Raw genomic sequence first — 18,221 nt, 5'->3', positions numbered from 1 at the left:
CTGACAATCAGGACGCCACTGCCAACTACTGGAGTGGATGTGCAATTACACTTTAATCGAGTACGGCAAAAAAAGCACGTTCTCCGGGGTCACAGGCGCCCCCCCTGACATTGCACCGCGACCACCTACTATTTGAGAACACACTGGGTTACACTGGACATAGGTGTGTGTGAATGATTGTCTGTCTGTCTGTGCTTGGCCCTGTGATGAACTGGCGACTTGTCCAGGGTGTACCCTGCCTCTTGCCCATTGACTGCTGGGATAGGCTCCAGCACTGTCCAGAAGATGAATGAATGAAATTTTGGTTTGAAAATGTTCTGAAGTACAAGCAACAGTTGTTTAGCTGCTAAGAACATGCGTGACAGATTTTACAAAAACAAACGTCTGCACACAGCTCTCGCGGGCCACAAAAAATTACATGGCGGGCCACATTTTGCCCCCCCCGGGGCCTTGAGTTTGACCCATGTGCTCAAGACGAACTGGCACAGGACAAAAGGAGATGCAGACAATTTATACATTTGGTAGGGGAACACAGGTGGAACCATTCGGGCCGGGATTGACAATCAGACAAAGGGAGGAAGTCTGAAGACTATTGGTGCTCTAGAAACACTGACCATGGTTTGCTGTTGTGGCTGCAGATAGGGAATGTCTAACTCAGACATGGGCAAACCACGGCCCGCGGGCCGTATACGGCCCGTTATGCTTTTCAATACGGCCCGCCGAACTTGTCCAATGACCAAAAAATTCAAAATCATAACTTTCATTTTGTCCCTGCAATACCCGTGTTTGACCAGCAGATGGCGCACTGACGATCGATGGCTTGTAGCGTATTGCTCTGCTTTTAGTCCCGCCCCCCGTCACAAGACCCTGAAACAGCACCGCAGGAGCTGCAGCTGGAACTGATCGATCGTCAGTCCGACTCCGCCTCAAAGGATACTTATCCTTTAAGTCTCTTAACCTGAATGACTTTTATGTCTCACTTAACGAAGCAACGTTTCCAAACGTCCGGAGGACGGCGCAGAATATGCTGCTGTTGTTTGGCTCGACCTACGTGTGTGAGCAGACGTTCAGCGCCATGATGAATAAATCCCGTTCTTTGAATGAAGTGCGCATTTATGCACAGCAGTGGAACAACAATGAGTGCAGCAGAAATGATTGAGATTTAGTATTTCGTGTTTTGATATGTTTTGAATGTTGAAAGTGATCATCTTTTTTCAATAAATGTTGGTTTATTTACGCCTTCAAGTGAAATTTATTAAAAACAGATGCAATCACCAGGTTTGACAGATCAGTGTCATTGCTATTTTAATCTATTTACATTTCTCCTCACACTGTTGTGCCAAAATATGTGTAAATGCTGCATCTTGCATATTCATTGAGACAAACGTACTACCTGGATAAAGGCTATTTTGCACATTTGAAAGACGCAGTTCTTCGTACACACTGTTAGTAAAGCGGGTTGTACATTTATCTGTGTGTTTACTGTGCTATGAGGTTTGCACACTACACGCAGCGCTTTAGTATATCTGGGCCAAACACTCATCCAAATGCTCCTGGCCTAGCCCCTCTGTCAAAATTTCAAACCCAATGTGGCCCGCACGTCAAAAAGTTTGCCCACCCCTGGTCTAACTCAAACAAACATCTGGCTGCATGGTCGGTCTCGGTCTGATGGGAGTCTGCAGTGTTTAACCTTCCACTCCCCACCGCTGCAGGCCATGTGATGCCCTGAGCACCAGCTGCAGCTGCAGAGCAGAGACGATCTGTTTTGCTTTGCTCCCCGCAGTCAGGATAACGCTCTGGCGCTGTCTGCCTCAGATGCTCTGTTTATTTGGGGTTTTGTTTTAGCCCTGCTTTTGTGGTTGTGAGGTCTTTAAAGCGACTGTGTCTTCCTTTCCGTAGAGCCCGGCCAACATGGGGGGGGGGGGTCTTAAATGACACGTTTTGTCAGCATACATTGAATTCTACAAGTCACGATCCAAAGAGGTCAATACATGGTCATCTTTCCATAAACAAGTACAATGTCCTTGCTGTGTAGCAACCTTTCATCTACTCAACCCTGAAGGGGGGGGGGGGGGGGTCAGCTGGAGTTGGTCAAACACTAAAATGACGTGGAACATTCTCGCTTTGTGATTCTGCGTTGAGATATAATAACGGGTTTGGACTTCCCTCTGCTGTCGTGCTTTTGGGTTTCCTCTGTCCATCCTGACGGAACAATGAACCCAGCGGACATCGTCTCATTGTCCCCCCACAGGAAGCTGGACGGAACAATGAACCCAGCCGACATCGTCTCAATGTCCCCCCACAGGAAGCTGGACCTGTTCAGTTAACGTTTACAATCTCTGAAGGCCTAGATCAGGGGTCCCAAACTTTTTCCTGTGAGGGCCACATAACTTGTCCCTTCCCTGATGGGGCGCGGGGTATGTTTGTAATGTTTGGTTGTTGCAGGGGTGCCTAAACACAAAAAAGTATTGTTTTCCACAAAGTCACACATAACCAAGGAACCCTCTCGGGGTTCTTCACAGAAAAAAAGTCCATGGAACATTAACTTTCTGGTTGCATGTGATCATCTTTAAAATTGCCCCCCAAAAAAGGAATGCTTTTCTTCAATATTAATATATTCTCAACGATCAATATTATTTTTAGGAAAAAAAAGATTGAATTAATGACCCCTCTTAAACGGAACAAATCCCCCCTCCTGATTTTTTGCTGTCCTCTCTGCATGATGCCAGTAGTTTTTGTAGCCCTCAGCGCTTTCTATATTGAACTTTTTCTTGTCTTTTTTTTTTAGTATCGTAATTTTCTTTGTTTGCCAGGTATTCACCAACGACCTGCTGAGAATGGCCTAGTTTGCGACCAATTTCGAGATTCGACATTCCAGATGAGGAAAGCAACCCCCATCCTCTCCCTGACCTTGGGCATCCAGGTGATCTGGACACAGATTTGAGACAGTGGGCAGAGGACATATTTGAAGAAAGCCAGTGCCTTGCCACTGGCTTGGGAACCATCACCAACCTATAAAATTGGGGAAGGCAACGGCGTCTGTGTTGAACACGTGTGCAGTTGATGCATTTTGCCAGAGCTTAAGTGCTGACTACTGTGACATCATGTCTTTTCAGAACGTCAACAATGACCACAAACCACCTGCTTCAATTAGATAATTAGATAAAGGGGACATATTATAAAAAACTCACTTTTCCCATGTTTATACACTATTTTGGTGGTTTTGAGCAGAGTGGATAGAGTTTATTTTTTGTTCCGGCGAAAATTGGCAAAAATGTTTTATTTAAAAACCATTTAAACGTTGCCTCACGGTTACCGTGGTAGCGTGCATGCGCGCTATAAACGTACTTTTGCTTCCGGGTTTAGAGCGTTTCTGGCAGAGCGATTTGAGACAGAAATGAGGGACACTGTCCTGCAGCACCTGTTTGAAACAGACATGAGGGACGCTGTCCTGCAGCATCTGTTTGAGACAGAAAAGAGAGACGCTGTCCTGCAGCATCTGTTTGAGACAGAAATGAGGGACGCTGTCCTGCAGCATCTGTTTGAGACAGAAATGAGGGACGCTGTCCTGCAGCAGCTTATCAATTAATATTATTATTAGAATTTGGAATCAATGTGATTAGACTTTGGCTGAAACTCGGCGGGAGAGAATACTCTCTATGAAAATATTTATATCCAACGTTTATTTTTAAGCATATAAGGGTTGTAATAAACACTACAGATGAAAACAGGACATTTTAATGATCCTCAGAAGTGCCTGACATGCAGCTTTGGGGCCCCCTGGTGGCTGGGGGGGGGGGGGGGGGCTCTGTGTTCGAGATCCGAGATTCCGCCGCAACTGAGTTATTTGTGTGACGTCATACGCAAGTTACGCTGCTGACGTGGAGTTGAGGAAGTGTTTGTCGACGCTGTTTATGTCGCAGCACTTCCTCTTCCTCTTGAGCTGTTGTTGATGGTGACAAACAATGAAGTCCTCGAATTTAATTCGGAGCTGCACGGCGAAATAACAGCGGAGCAGGAACCAGGTCAGCTGCGCGGGTTGTCAAGCCATGACCGGGGCGCTGCGTGCTAGCCGCGGCTAGCCGGGGTTGCTGCAGCTAGCCGCGGCTGGCCGGGGTTGCTGCAGCTAGCCGCGGTTGTTGCAGCTAGCCACGGTTGCTGCAGCTAGCCGCGGTTGTTGCAGCTAGCCGCGGTTGTTGCAGCTAGCCACGGTTGCTGCAGCTAGCCAGGGTTGTTGCCGCTAGTCGGGGTTGTTGCAGCTAGCCAGGGTTGTTGCCGCTAGTCGGGGTTGTTGCAGCTAGCCGGTGTTGTTGCAGCTAGCCGGGGCTGTTGCAGCTAGCCGGTGTCGGCACCTCTTCGGCGCCCGACAACCACTTATCAGTTGTAGTAAATAAATCATTGCTGTATTCTTGCTTTTCTAATTAAAATGAGTTGTCGTGTTCCTAGCTGTCAGTGTTCGTATTTATCCCGCGATGGTGTATTTCAGTGTTTTAATAGCAGCCGGTTTCCATAGCCGAGAAGGCAGCCTGCTGCGTTTACTGACGTCACACCCAACCAACAGCCATTATTAAACCTGCAGCCACATGACAGCCCCGCCTCACTGTCCCGTCTCTCAGCCCCGTCTCTGCCCCGTCTCACTGTCCTGTCCCGTTTCAGTCCCGTCTCTCTGTCCCGTTTCACTGTCCTGTCCCGTTTCAGTCCCGTCTCTCAGCCCCGTCTCCGCCCCGTCTCCGCCCCGTCTCTGCCCCGTCTCTGCCCCGTCTCACTGTCCTGTCCCGTTTCAGTCCCGTCTCTCTGTCCCGTTTCACTGTCCTGTCCCGTTTCAGTCCCGTCTCTCAGCCCCGTCTCTGCCCCGTCTCACTGTCCTGTCCCGTTTCAGTCCCGTCTCTCTGTCCCGTCTCTCAGTCCCGTCTCCACCCCGTCTCAGTCCCGTCTCACTGTCCCGTCTCGCTGTCCCGTCTCCGCCCCGTCTCCGCCCCGTCTCACCGCTCTGCAGCGTGGTTTCTGTGTCAAGCTGAGGGGCATAAACTGACGCGCTGTTCTCCACAGGTTTATGAGGAGAGTGACCGACAGTCGTCACGGTGATGGGGAAGAGGAGGTTTCCAGATTTGTACCGAGCACCATTTCCCTTGTATTCCGTTAGAGTGGACCCGGAAACGGGGCTGGTGATCACAGCCGGAGGAGGCGGGGCATCCAGAACGGGCATAAAGAATGCTGTGGTGAGTCTCCTTATCAGGAGGACTCGTTATTACCCCCGGAGTGAATGAATGCTCGTGTGAATGCTCGTTTGTGCCTCTGATTCAGCACTTCCTAGGTTTACAGAAGGACGGCGGGCGCCGGTACACGGCCAGCCTTCTCCACTGCTACGATACGGACACCCGCGCCACCATGAACATGGCTGTGGGCGGCGGCGTGATCGCTGCAGGCCAGGATGGGACCTGCTGCCTGCTGCGCTTCCAGCACCTCCCGAACGGCGATGGGAGCGGCGCGGCTGCTCAACACGGTCAGGCTTCCTGCTGCCGGCGCGCACGTATCGATCGTTATTCTGCGTGTGGATGTTCCACGTTTTTAAAGCGATGCAGAACAACTCAAAGGGCGTGATGTCCTCGAGAAGGACAAACCGGGTTCCGGAACCTTCCGTGGAGATTTCTTTTGAACGCTCTTCCCATTCTCACCAAATGATGTCACGGAAATCTGAATTGAGTTTATTGCAGTGCTTCTCAATTATTTTCTGTCGCGCCCCCCCTAAGAAGAAAAAAACATTTTGCGCCCCCCCCCCCCCCCTTTATTACTTTATTACCATTTTTTTTTAGTCTGCAACAGAAAATAAGGAAGTCATGTCTTTCTTCTTCTCCCAGCGTAGATTGTTTACAACCGCTCTTCTTCTGCTAATCCTCCCTGCGCGCACTCTGACAATCAGGGCGCCACTGCCAACTACTGGAGTGGATGTGCAATTACACTTTACTCTCGTAAGGCAAAAAAAACATTTTCTCCGCGGTCACAGGCGCCCCCCCTGACATCGCACTGCGCCCCACCATTTGAGAAGCACTGGTTTAGTGTGACGCAGCTCCTCCCTCTTAATTTGGGAAGACGCCTGGAAGCATGATTTGGGTTCTTGTTTTTATAAGAAAAATCTAATAAACACGAGACTTCAGCTTTTAGTAAATCGCCAACCGGCAAAGCGCATCTCACTCCCTGGGAAGAGTGACATGCAGGTACCCCCCCCCCCCCCGTCCGTTGTCGGCTCGAGCATCACCCGTTTACCTGCGAGGTGGATGAAGCGGCTGCAGATGAGACGATTGACACAGGAAATGGATACTTACGATTCTACTTGAATTTGGCAGTCGGGTCCGGCACGCAGCAGAAGGGTGTCAAACGAAGAACTGGCAAAGGGGAAAAAGGTGGACAATCTGGAGCTGCCACGTCTGAAGATGCGTCCAGTACCAAGGATGAGACGGTTCGGGTTTCTGTGACTGCTGTGGCTGAAGTTGCGTCCGACCTGAACCCTCAGGATCCCCTTCAGAAGGTGGTTCGGTTCAGCCCCGACCTGAGCCTTCTACTGACAGGAGGCACTGATGGACACGTCAGAGTCTGGGAGGTAAGATGTAACCGAGAAGGACAGATGGAGGTGGACTTTACCAAAAGGATGGACATGGCAGTAGTTAACACTTATCTCCAGAAGAGACTAGAACACAGGGTGACCTACAAGAATGGAGGGAGGAGCACCAGGTGGACATCTTGTGTAGACGGAGCAGTTTGAAGGAGGTTGGTGACTGTGAGGTCGTGGTAGGAGAGAGTGTAGCCAGCCAGCATAGGCTGGTGGTGAGGAAGAGGAAGAGCAGAGGACAGATTGGTGGAGGCTGAAGAACGAAGAGTGTTGTGTGTCTTTCAGGGAAGAGGTGAGACAAGAGAGGCTTCCAGAAGACTGGAATACAACAGCTAAGGTGATCAGGAAGACAGGTAGGAGAGGACTGGGTGTGTCTTCTGGAAGGAAAGGAGATAAGGAGACCTGGTGGTGGAACCAGGAAGTGCAGAAGTGTACACATGAAGAGAGGTTAGCTAAGAAGAAATGGGACATTGAGAGGACAGAAGAGAGTAAACAAGAGTACAGGGAGATGAGACGCAAGGCAAAGGTAGAGGTGGTAAAGGTCAAACAGAGGTCATATGATGACCTGTATGCAGGTTAGATAGTAAGAAGGGAGATAAGGATCTGTACAGGCAGGACAGACAGAGAGACAGAGACGGGAAGGATGTTCAGCATGTTAGAGTGATGAAGAGTAGAGACAGGAAGGATGTTCAGCATGTTAGAGTGATGAAGAGTAGAGACAGGAAGGATGTTCAGCATGTTAGTGATGAAGAGTAGATATGAAGGTGTTGACAGAGGTCAGGAGTGTGTAGGAAGATGGAAGAAGTATTTAGGAGAATTAATGAATGAGGAACATGAGAGAGAACAAAGGGGAGTAGAGGAACCTGATGTGGAGCAGGAAGTGATGAAGAGGATGAAGACTGGGAAGGCAGTTGGACCAGAGACATACCTGTGGACGTGTCTAGGAGAGGAAGCTGTAGTTTTTAACGGGGTTCTTGACTACAATCCTAGAGGAGCAACCTGGATGGGACGAGCTGGAAAAAAGACTTCCTATGAATACGACACTGCGTGTCAGAGAGCTCTCGTGTCTCGGCCGTGGTCACATGATCCCGTTCAGTGAGCAATAGTGAACGTCCGTGTTTTCACTGGCTTTATTTTTCCTTCCGTAGTTTCCATCGCTGAAGAGAAAATTTGATTTTAAAGCTCACGAAGGGGAGATGGAAGACTTGGATCTGAGTCCCGAGAACAAGGTGAGACGCCGCGCGGCTGCTTGGTGGACGTCGTGACGGCGTCTCCGACTCGTTGGCGTTGATCGACGTGTTCTCATGCAGCACCTGGTGACGGTGGGCCGGGACTTCTCCTGCAGCGTATGGAGCGGCAATCAGTTGGCGACGCGTCTCAATTGGCTCGAAACCAAGCCCCAAACGCCAGAGAAGAGCTACCGATACATGGCCTGCAGGTGAGGACCGGCTCCGGGACGGACCCGACTGCGCTGCCTGCACCCGCCGGGGCGGGCGTGGTGGTGACTGGACCTTTGTCTTCCAGGTTTGGAAAGGTCGAAGACATAAAGGACGCCCTGAGGCTGTACACGGTGCAGATCCCCCACAAACGAGACAGGAAGCCGCTCCCTTGCTACCTCACCAAGTGGGACGGCAAGAGCTTCCTCCCCATGCTGACAGCGCCCTGTGGCGCCGAGGTGATCTCCAGCCTGGCTGTCAGGTAACGAACGGGAAGGTCTTCCTCGCCAGCCAACGCGAACGTTGAATGGAGCCGTGAGGAAATGGTTCTCTCGGGTGTGGCGATCAAAGGCTGTCGATCGGTTTCTGATCGTTTACAACAACTTGTGGCTCATTTTGCGTTTAGTTAAAGCCAAACTCCGTCGTCGCGATCAACATGCGGGACTAGTTAGTGAGCATCAGAACAACAGTCCAGGATGAACCAGGAGACCCTGGACACGCCCCCCCCCCCTCGGTTTGTCCCAGCCTGGAGGTTTTAACCTGGGGCGTGTCTTTGACAGCGACTCTGGAACCTTTCTGGGCCTTGGAACTGTGACGGGATCCGTGGCGATCTACATCACGTTCTCCCTGCAGGTAAGGGCGTGGCCATGCAGATCAAAGGACACGCTGCGGTCCTGGAGCGCGGCTTTTTGATGGCGCCGCCCTTTGTGTGCAGCGGCTGTACTACGTCAAGGAGTCCCATGGCATTGTTGTGACGGACCTGGCCTTCCTGCCCGACTCGCCGAACAGCAGGAATCTGGAGGGGGGGAATGAAACGGCCATGCTGAGTGTAGCTGTGGACAGCCGCTGTCAAGTCCATGCTGTCCCCAACCGAAGTGAGTCCTGCACCACTGTCCAGGGGGGACGTCGAGTCCGTGTGTCGTAAGACTGAAACCCGTGTCTTTCTGTGTTCGCCGTGTGTTCCAGGGTCCCTTCCTGTGTGGCTGGTGCTGCTCGTCTGTGGCCTCGCCGTGGTGGGAATTGTCCTCCTGTCCCAGTACCTCTCGATAGGATTTATTTAAGTGTGCGTTGTTGCATTTCAGGATCATCGGACACGACTTTGTGCTTCCAGCAGTTTAACAACCCTGATTTCATAAAAGCTGCGCTGCTCTCTGTAAGTTGAAGAATTAAACGGACGTCAAATACCAGCTTCGTATTCTTGATTCCCTTCGTTAAAGTACTTTAAATAACCTTGATACTACGGGAGCAATGAAGCTCGGAGCCCTGAACCCTGCTTCGGTGCGACAGATAACAGGCGACGCGCGACGTCCGGAGCAGCGGTCGATGAATCACACGACTGGTTCTCAGTCCATCCGGTGATTCTCGATTCTGACAGGATGAAACGGTTCTGAATTTGAGCGCCGTCCCTGTCACAGTCCGCCGTCCCCCCCTGCCTGAAATCTGCCACCGTCATCCTGGTCCCCAAGAAGTCAGCCATCGACAGCCTGAATGATCACAGGCCTGTTGCACTTACGCCTGTGATCATGAAGTGCTTCGAGAGGTTGATCGTCAACCACATCAAAGACCCACTCCCCCCCACTCTGGACCCCCACCAATTCGCCTACAGAGCAAACCGCTCCACTGATGATGCCATCGCCACAGCGCTTCACACTGCACCGAGTCACCTGGACCACCGGGGGCACTACGTGAGGATGCTTTTTGTGGATTACAGTTCAGCGTTCAACACAATAATACCGGACATTCTAACGGTTAAACTCTCCCACCTTGGACTCTCCGCCTCCATCTGCACCTGGATTAAGGACTTCCTGTCTGACCGCACACAGAGGGTCAGACTCGGCTCCCACCTCTCCCCCACCGTCACACTCAACACCGGCTCCCCTCAAGGATGTGTACTGAGTCCGCTCCTGTACTGTGTACTGAGTCCGCTCCAGTACTGTGTACTGAGTCCGCTCCTGTACTCGCTGTACACCTACGACTGCACGCCAACCCATCCCTCCAACGCCATCATCAAGTTCGCTGATGACACCACCGTGGTCGCGCTCATCTCGGGCGGAGACGAGTCGGCCTACAGAGATGAGGTTGGTAAACTGGTGGCGTGGTGCTCGGTGAATAATGTTTCACTGAACACCACAAAAACCAAAGAACTCATCATGGACTTCCGGAAGCGCAGCCCAGACCCGGCGCCACTTTGTTTTACAAACACAGGATATGGTGTTATTACCCAAAGTGCACTGGACTCTGCACGGCAGGGGCATCCTCATCCCTGAGCCAACCTTGTCTGACTGCATACCGGAATGGGACTGGATGTTACAATCCTTTTTACCTTGCTAAATGGGTAGGGATTATAGTCATCACAGGGCAGGATAGAAGGGGCTAAGGGTTTCATTGGGGTCATCAGGTGGGCACCCTCCATCATAGGTGTTTCACTGAACAGGCCCACGACACCTCAAGAGGGTTCAGCAGCAACACCTGGCGTCCCGGGTGTGCCCCCCTCTGCCTTACCCCCTTCTATACCCCCTGATGTTGTCTCTGTCATTTTGGAGCCCAGCTGTTGTCTCTCCTCCTGATCCAGAGCCACTGGCTTGCTCGTTCAGCAGCACTGGACAGGGCTTTGATGATTTGCCGTTGGGCCTGGCCCCGGATTCCCATGCCCCTGAGGAGACTAGTAGCAGTCCTGCCTACAAAGCCTCTGCAGCCCAATTCTACAGGAAGGACTGTGGTCTTCCAGCCCCGTTGTTCAGCATCCGCTGCCAGCTCAGCATACCGAAGCTTCTTCCGCTCAAAGGCCTCGCCTATATTATCCTCCCATGGCACTGTGAGCTCTATGATGTAAACACTTCGAATTGGGGTAGACCACAACACAAGATCTGGCCTGAGGTTGGTCGTGGCGATCTCCACTGGAAAGCAGAGTCTCTGCTCCAGATCAACAAGGAGCCTCCAGTCCCGTGCTGCTCCCATATGTCCTACCTCTGATTTTGGAATACATCTCTTTTGTTGTTTCTCCCCTTCACGGACAAAATGTCCTAATGATGTAAGATGGGAGGGAAGGGGGGGCAGGGCATTGACGAACATGGCCATCATGGGGGGCTGCGTGGAGAGGGTCCACTCATTTAAATTCCTGGGTGTCCACATCACCGACGACCTGTCCTGGTCTGCTAAGGCCCAGCAGCGACTCCACATCATCGTCAGAGACTCCTCCCACCCTGGACACACCTTGTTCAACCTGTTGCCCTCTGGACGGCGCTACAGGTTGCACAAGAGCAGGACCAACAGACTCAGGGACAGTTTTTTCCCGAGAGCCATCAGCGCTCTGAACACCAATCAGGATTAAACACACACCTACTCACTATGTGCAATAACAAATGTATGCTATTAACATATGCTAAATACTGGTCAATCTCTCCGCATGCACTGTTCACTTTAAACTTTTAAATTCCTGCAAATACTTATATGTTCCGTTATCATCTGTATTTTATGTTGTTATTAGACACCAGACGGAGCAGCACTCCTAATCTCATTGTGTAGCTACTATGCCATGCCAATAAAGGCTTTCTATTCTATTCTCTTCTATTCTTTTCAGAACCGCTCTAAACAAGTGTGTTGTCGAGTTGTTGGTATTTCCTTGCGTTTTTATTGGATCATTCACGGAGCCATCCAGGAAGAGAGGTCATTCTGACATGCGGGAACAATCTGACCACTCCTGATAAGATCCAAGATTCTTTATTATCATTGTGCGAACATAATAAAATCATGTGAAGGCCCACGGCTTAAGGCGCTCATAGAACATAAATCTACCGTGTTAGCACACGATAGCCTCTGTCAGAAGTTCTAATCTCAGACATGCTCTGGGCTTCGCTCATTCTGTTCTGTCCCTCGGCGTTGAGGTGTTATCGTTTGCTTGGTTCCTGTGCAGGTTCATTTATTTGCTGAGCGGGTGTAGTTCTTTGTTTGCCCTAAAGAGGTCAGTGTTATCCAGTTTCTCAGCTCTCCTTCGCTCGTTGTTCATGCGCTGCACTGCCCCTAGTGGCGACTGACCGGAGGCAGCAGGGAACGTTGTAATAACGTTACACCTCTCACGCTGGGCATTTGCTGGGAAACATTGATCCATCATAATCTGTAAGTTTCACAAGTACATTAGTTTTCATGTGTTATTCTCCTCTTATGCAAATTTTAGTAAGTTTTATGCCAAAGGAAAGTACAACGTGTTTGTAATAGTTTGCTTATTACCAAGCCAGGCTTATCACATGGTAGTTGTACAGGTCTTGAACTGGTCAGTTAAATCTGTTAGCCTGTGATTATATTTGTACATGTTTATGAATGCAATACCGGGACATAGTTCCCACAGGTCACGTGACCGCCCCTGGAGACGCCGTTAGACGCCATCGTGGTTGGTTAACTGCTTCGCTTTTACTATATTTAACTCGCAAATTTCGACTTTTATCATATTTGCAGCGTCATCATGAAAAGACAAAGCGAATCGGACTATAAAGAGACTCTATCAACACAAGATAGAGAGAGATACGATGCGAAAAGTTCCCTCATTAATGCCGTAGATCCATATGTGCTCACAAAGTTAGCACTGAACACAGATCATGCCGAATTGCCTCAGATATGTTAGATATTTGAGTTATGCATGCACGCTCACAATACACAGGTTGCACAAACACTCTTAGTTTCTTTATCTCTACATACTTTGTGGTAATAATCACACACATAGATTAATCACATATAAAGCACACATTGTAACTGATACACGATGGGAATAAGTTAGGGCCCTAATGGCCCATCCCAGGAGGAGGGTGTAAAGCACCCCCTGGGAGGAGGGTGTTTTCATGCCCACTATAAAGATCACTGCCGTAGAACATTCGGGACTCTTCTACAGAGTCCCGCTTCCGCGTCTGTAGGAGAGTCCAGCGCTGTATTTCCTTACCAGCTTTGTACTTACTGAAAACCTTCAGTAAACTTGATTCGTTTTATAATCCTGACTCATTATTGAATAAACACCTCCAACATGAGATATAATAAAAGAACCGGGGAAAAAGGAGAAACCTAACAGCTGGTGCCGTGACCCGGATCTCAACGGAGGTGGCAGTTCCTGTGCTGGGCCAGGCAACATCTGTAATGCGCATCTAAAAGGTAAGCAGAAAACCTTTTGACTAAAGATTTCTGCCAGATGTTTGCCTGGTTCAACATGCGGGTCTGTATAAAGAGTGAAACTGTTTAAGAATGGTACCAGAGCTATAGGCATGTAAGACATGTATTGTTGTCGCAAAAGCTGGAAAGGAACGGGGAATTAGATAACGCTGACCGGAGTGTTTGAGACAGCATCAGTCCACACCGGTGATCTGTGTGCTATGAGTGTCGAGCCGTTACCTGTGATCTGTGTGCTATGAGCAACGATCCGTTACCTGTGATCTGTGTGCTATGAGCAACGATCCGTTACCTGTGATCTGTGTGCTATGAGCAACGATCCGTTACCTGTGATCTGTGTGCTATGAGCAACGATCCGTTACCTGTGATCTGTGTGCTATGAGCAACGATCCGTTACCTGTGATCTGTGTGCTATGAGCAACGATCCGTTACCTGTGATCTGTGTGCTATGAGCAACGATCCGTTACCTGTGATCTGCGTGCTATGAGCAACGATCCGTTACCTGTGATCTGCGTGCTATGAGCAACGATCCGTTACCTGTGATCTGCGTGCTATGAGCAACGATCCGTTACCTGTGATCTGCGTGCCTGGTGCATTGATCCATTAAGGGGCGGACGATTTGTGTGCTGTAAGCATTGATCCATTAAGGGGCGGACGATTTGTGTGCTGTAAGCATTGATCCATTAAGGGGCGGACGATTTGTGTGCTGTAAGCATTGATCCATTGAGGGGCGGACGATTTGTGTGCTGTAAGCATTGATCCATTGAGGGGCGGACGATTTGTGTGCTGTAAGCATTGATCCATTGAGGGGCGGACGATTTGTGTGCTGTAAGCATTGATCCATTGAGGGGCGGACGATTTGTGTGCTGTAAGCATTGATCCATTGAGGGGCGGACGACTTGTAGGCATTGATCCGTTAAGGTGTGTGATCTTGGTGCTGGAGCGTCAAACACTTCGCAGGGTTTTAGAATCAGTGGTCAGAACTGCCGTGTACTGAATACTGATAAGGAAAGCGCTATATAAATAAAAGGTGAAACGGTGATAAGGTGACCCCACTCCGCACAAAAAGAGAGCGTTTGAAGACGCGGTCTGTTCGTGGCCCGTGCAGGCAGCGTTGGCCAGTGGCGACGTCGTGCTGGTTGACGGCACGGTCCGGTTCAGCCGAAAACTGCACTGGATTGGGTGGCAGACCCCGTGCGAGACATAAACGGTCTGGTAAATGCCGGGAAAGGAAAGGGTCTCCTGGGAATCCCTCCAGACCAAGTTTCGGCCAGCTCACGTAATAAATTTAATCGGCTTTTAATCACACTGGACCATATGAGCGTCAGAAAAGGGTTTGGAGTCCCAGGTTCAGTGATTTAATTTGGACTGCTACACCGGAGAGCACAAAAAAGAGGACATAAAAGGGTTTTCTGTCTCCCTGGGCTTAGGTGAGCAAATAATTTGGCCTCACGAGCAAAAAGACCATATCCAGATGGGTCGACAGCAACAGGTTAAAATCCCTGGCTCTGGGGTGATTTTGGCAACCTTTGGTCTGAAAGCGTCACTAGGGGTTTTGAGTCCCGGGACCAAAAGGTGAGTGAGCTTAGATAAAGGAAAAAGTGGGGTCCGAAAGGAAAGACGTCTATAAAACTAGTGTAGACAGGGCAAACAACCGGTTAAAATATAAAATCCAGAAAAATCGTAATGAATGAATAACAGACTAAATAAGAAAACCTGATGCTGTTATTGAAATAATTTGTGCGTCTAAAGAGGTTAATACTCATAGAATGGCGGCCGCCGATTAGCTACATTGGGGAAGTTAAAATGTTTTAGATAAGTGGTTCAAAACCTCATGAGCTGCAACCTGTGTAAGAAAGAGCAAGCACACACACACACACACACTACACCTAAATTTACACCTTCGGCTTGCGGTGGAGTGGGACAGAGAAGGGCCCTCTCGGTCCCACTGAAACCTGACAGCTGGAATTGACCTTAAGCCAACATGCTCACGAGTATCAAGATGTGAATGCAGAACACCCACACACAAACCCCAAAATTAGTTCTTCAACGATCATTGCTGCACATGAAATAAGGAGCGATTGAGGGAAGATCAAGGCCTGGTAGAGGGGCCAGAGTGAGATAGAGGCAGGACAAGGCAGGGGAGAGAACACAGACACGCACACCCCAGAACCAGACAATCACAGAGCAGTGCTGCACGTCACAGAATGCAGGACAGAAGTCAAGATTATCTGGGAGCACATATTACTGATCATAGGAAAGAAGTTCTGTAAATGTGTCTATAATCTTGGAGTAGAAATGTAAAGATTTTGTCTGAGTGTCCTGCAGGTTCTAATGGAGGCCTGATGAGTGTGTGACAGGAGAACCACGTCTGGGGGGCCACCAGAAACACAGAGGTTGTGAGACAGTGGCGGAAACGGTTGAGCCATCCCAGAGTCCCACCATGGATTTCCTGAATGGCGAAAAGAAACACTTAAGTTGGGAGAGTACAAATGCACTCTGTGACAGGACGTCACAGTGTTGTTGGGGTAGAGGACCATTACCGGTACAAATTCATATGCTCTATTTTTGTAGATATCGATTGTCCCCATGCAGGATGATCTGGAGAAGGGACAGAATGGACAACAACCAGGGCGGGACAGGCTCCTCCCTCAGCTCCATCCATCAACACTGACCCCACTTTCAGTGAGAACGCAAACACGTTCAATAAAGTTAACACTGAGAATGACAAGACATTCTCTGTCTGTACAGACATCATCGCATACAGCTATTTGATAATTTGACACATACGAGGATAATGTGGCCTCTCACACAGTGCCGTGCTCACAACACTAGCAGCTGTTGAGGGGTTAATGCAAGGCTCAAGAGGACAGGTTGGGGAAATTTAAAACTCAGGAGCACCTGAAGCTAGACTTCATATAATTAATAATCGAGTAGTTAATTTACTTCATAGAAAGTTTTGAACAGAAGCTCGAGGAAGCTCATTTGGACAAATGGAGACATTGTGAGGGGAGTGCACAGATGTGGAACGGGGGAGCTCCGGTGTTCTCACAAACATTCCGGGGCAGAGACGAACAGAGAACTAACAAGGCCACCATATCTGGAGGTAAGATAAAATTGCAGCTACTCCCACACATAGCTGAGCAGACAGGGAAAGCTCAGACATTGAAGTTAAGGAAATAGAAACTCAGGATGTAGGATTGTTTCACAGAAGGATAGAAACGTATCAATTATATAACGTTCTAGGTTCGACAATCAGATGAGAGATATTGAGGAGGAGGTCAAGACAATTTTTTTTTCTTTTTCATCCACGATATAAAATAGCAGACTTCGCAGAGACAGTTAAGCCACATAACTGGGATAGAAACTATTAAAGAATGAGATAGAAAGATAAAGACGTTTTGGAGGCTTAATGGGAAATTACGGTTAACTGAGACTTTTATCAGTCACCTGAGAGTCCGACATAGATCAGAGTAGGAAGACAGGAGTCACTGTAATTAGACTAACAACAGAAAGCACTAGTGGAGTATTAATAACGTTAGAGTATTAGGGGAGTTATTGGTGAGACGATTGAACTGTACATGCTGTTATTATTTCCCTCTGTGCTCAGTGTCCTCTGATAACTGACTCTGTGCCATCGTTCATACGGCCTTCTGTCTGCACCTGCTAGCGCAGTTTAGATTGGGAGCTGCTTTTTTCCTTCCGTCCTTGACTTCTTATCTTAGTTTAGAGAGACACACACACATTCATGAACCCCTCCCTCCCTGGCCTCACATGCATTATAAGGAGACATGAAATCTCCCATGAAATGCTGACCCCCACCCTATAATGATGGGAGATGAATGTATGGAATGAATAAAGTTGGGTGTTTGAGAGTTGCACAAGCACGATGGACATTTCCATTTTGTCTTTATACAGTCGCACAAGCACACGGTGGGCCGTTAACAGGACGGGCAACATTGACTTATATTGCAGGTATGATTAACGAGGCACTGAACATAGATCTTAAATATGAACACAACGCTGTGCATATGGACGATGTTGGTGCATGATAGAACTTCCATAAAAAGCAGGACTAGGATTATACGATACTTGATTATTTCTGCAAATTGGATCACCGATTTACAGTTTTGGGAAAGACGGGCACTTATTAAGTGTCCACGTTATATGTGGCAATTTTAACCTGAAAATGAAGAAGAAAAGGAGGAACTTTAGGACATTATAGGAAGATAGGAAGGTCGATTCTAAATTAGCATCTAATGTTGGCTGTTATCTCTGTGTGTCTCTGTTCCATTGACAACAAACCATAATGGGATTAATTCATGATCTCTGTTTTTGTACTTCTGACAGACCAGATTTCAGTTAAAGGGAGGATGTTTCATGCGTGGGGTTTTTGTGTTTGACCAGGTCACGATAGGGAAGTCAGGGTCCAGCTATAGGGAGGTCAGACTGGTTTACAGGACCAAGAACTACCATGCAGGTAGATAATCATTTTGTAATTCGGGGATAGATGTAGGAACTAGGTGCGGTATAGTAAACAATAATCCGCACACAGTAGCACATTTCTCAACAGCTAGGAGGTCAAACTTCTAGAGAGGGGACATGAAATAATATGGACAGGGAGGACAGAAGGATGGAATACTATGTCACATGTTTCCAGGAACCCAAACCAGACAGAACATTTTTCACTGATGCCCTAAATCATGCTACATCCGCAGGGGGTGTAGGTGTCCCCTGTACAGTAGCAGAACACACACCATGGACACAACAAGGGTGGACGGTCCTGGAAGAGCAGGTTCTTCCATCACCGTCCTCTACATAGATGGCTGAGCTGATGGGAGTGAACCGCGCCTGTGAGATGTCTCGAGGTGAGGCAGGTAACAGGAACACAGATTCCAGATTCTAACAGTTTTATGTCCACCACAGGAGAACCCCTGAGACAGAGATGATTGGGTGAAGGCGCAGTGAAAGACAGCATGGTGGGATCTGGAGTTTGCAGTAGGTTAAGATAGACTCAGACATTTGCC

General features: G+C 48.9%; 1 protein-coding gene across 1 annotated transcript; it reads left to right on the top strand.

The window, feature by feature from the left end:
• Nucleotides 1-3,892: 3,892 nt before the first annotated feature.
• Nucleotides 3,893-9,224, top strand: preb (prolactin regulatory element binding). Its single transcript, XM_068747238.1, has 10 exons — nucleotides 3,893-4,025; nucleotides 5,050-5,219; nucleotides 5,305-5,503; nucleotides 6,345-6,598; nucleotides 7,756-7,836; nucleotides 7,918-8,045; nucleotides 8,132-8,305; nucleotides 8,604-8,676; nucleotides 8,759-8,918; nucleotides 9,010-9,224. Exons 2-10 carry the CDS (start codon nucleotides 5,085-5,087, stop codon nucleotides 9,102-9,104), a joined length of 1,299 nt encoding a protein of 432 aa, XP_068603339.1. The 5' UTR covers nucleotides 3,893-4,025; nucleotides 5,050-5,084; the 3' UTR covers nucleotides 9,105-9,224.
• Nucleotides 9,225-18,221: the final 8,997 nt, after the last annotated feature.

This window comes from Brachionichthys hirsutus, chromosome 13 (assembly GCF_040956055.1).
Source record: "Brachionichthys hirsutus isolate HB-005 chromosome 13, CSIRO-AGI_Bhir_v1, whole genome shotgun sequence".
Classification (NCBI taxonomy): Eukaryota; Metazoa; Chordata; class Actinopteri; order Lophiiformes; family Brachionichthyidae; genus Brachionichthys; species Brachionichthys hirsutus.
Note: the sequence above shows the minus strand (reverse complement) of the source record. Positions and strands in the feature narration are given on the sequence as shown.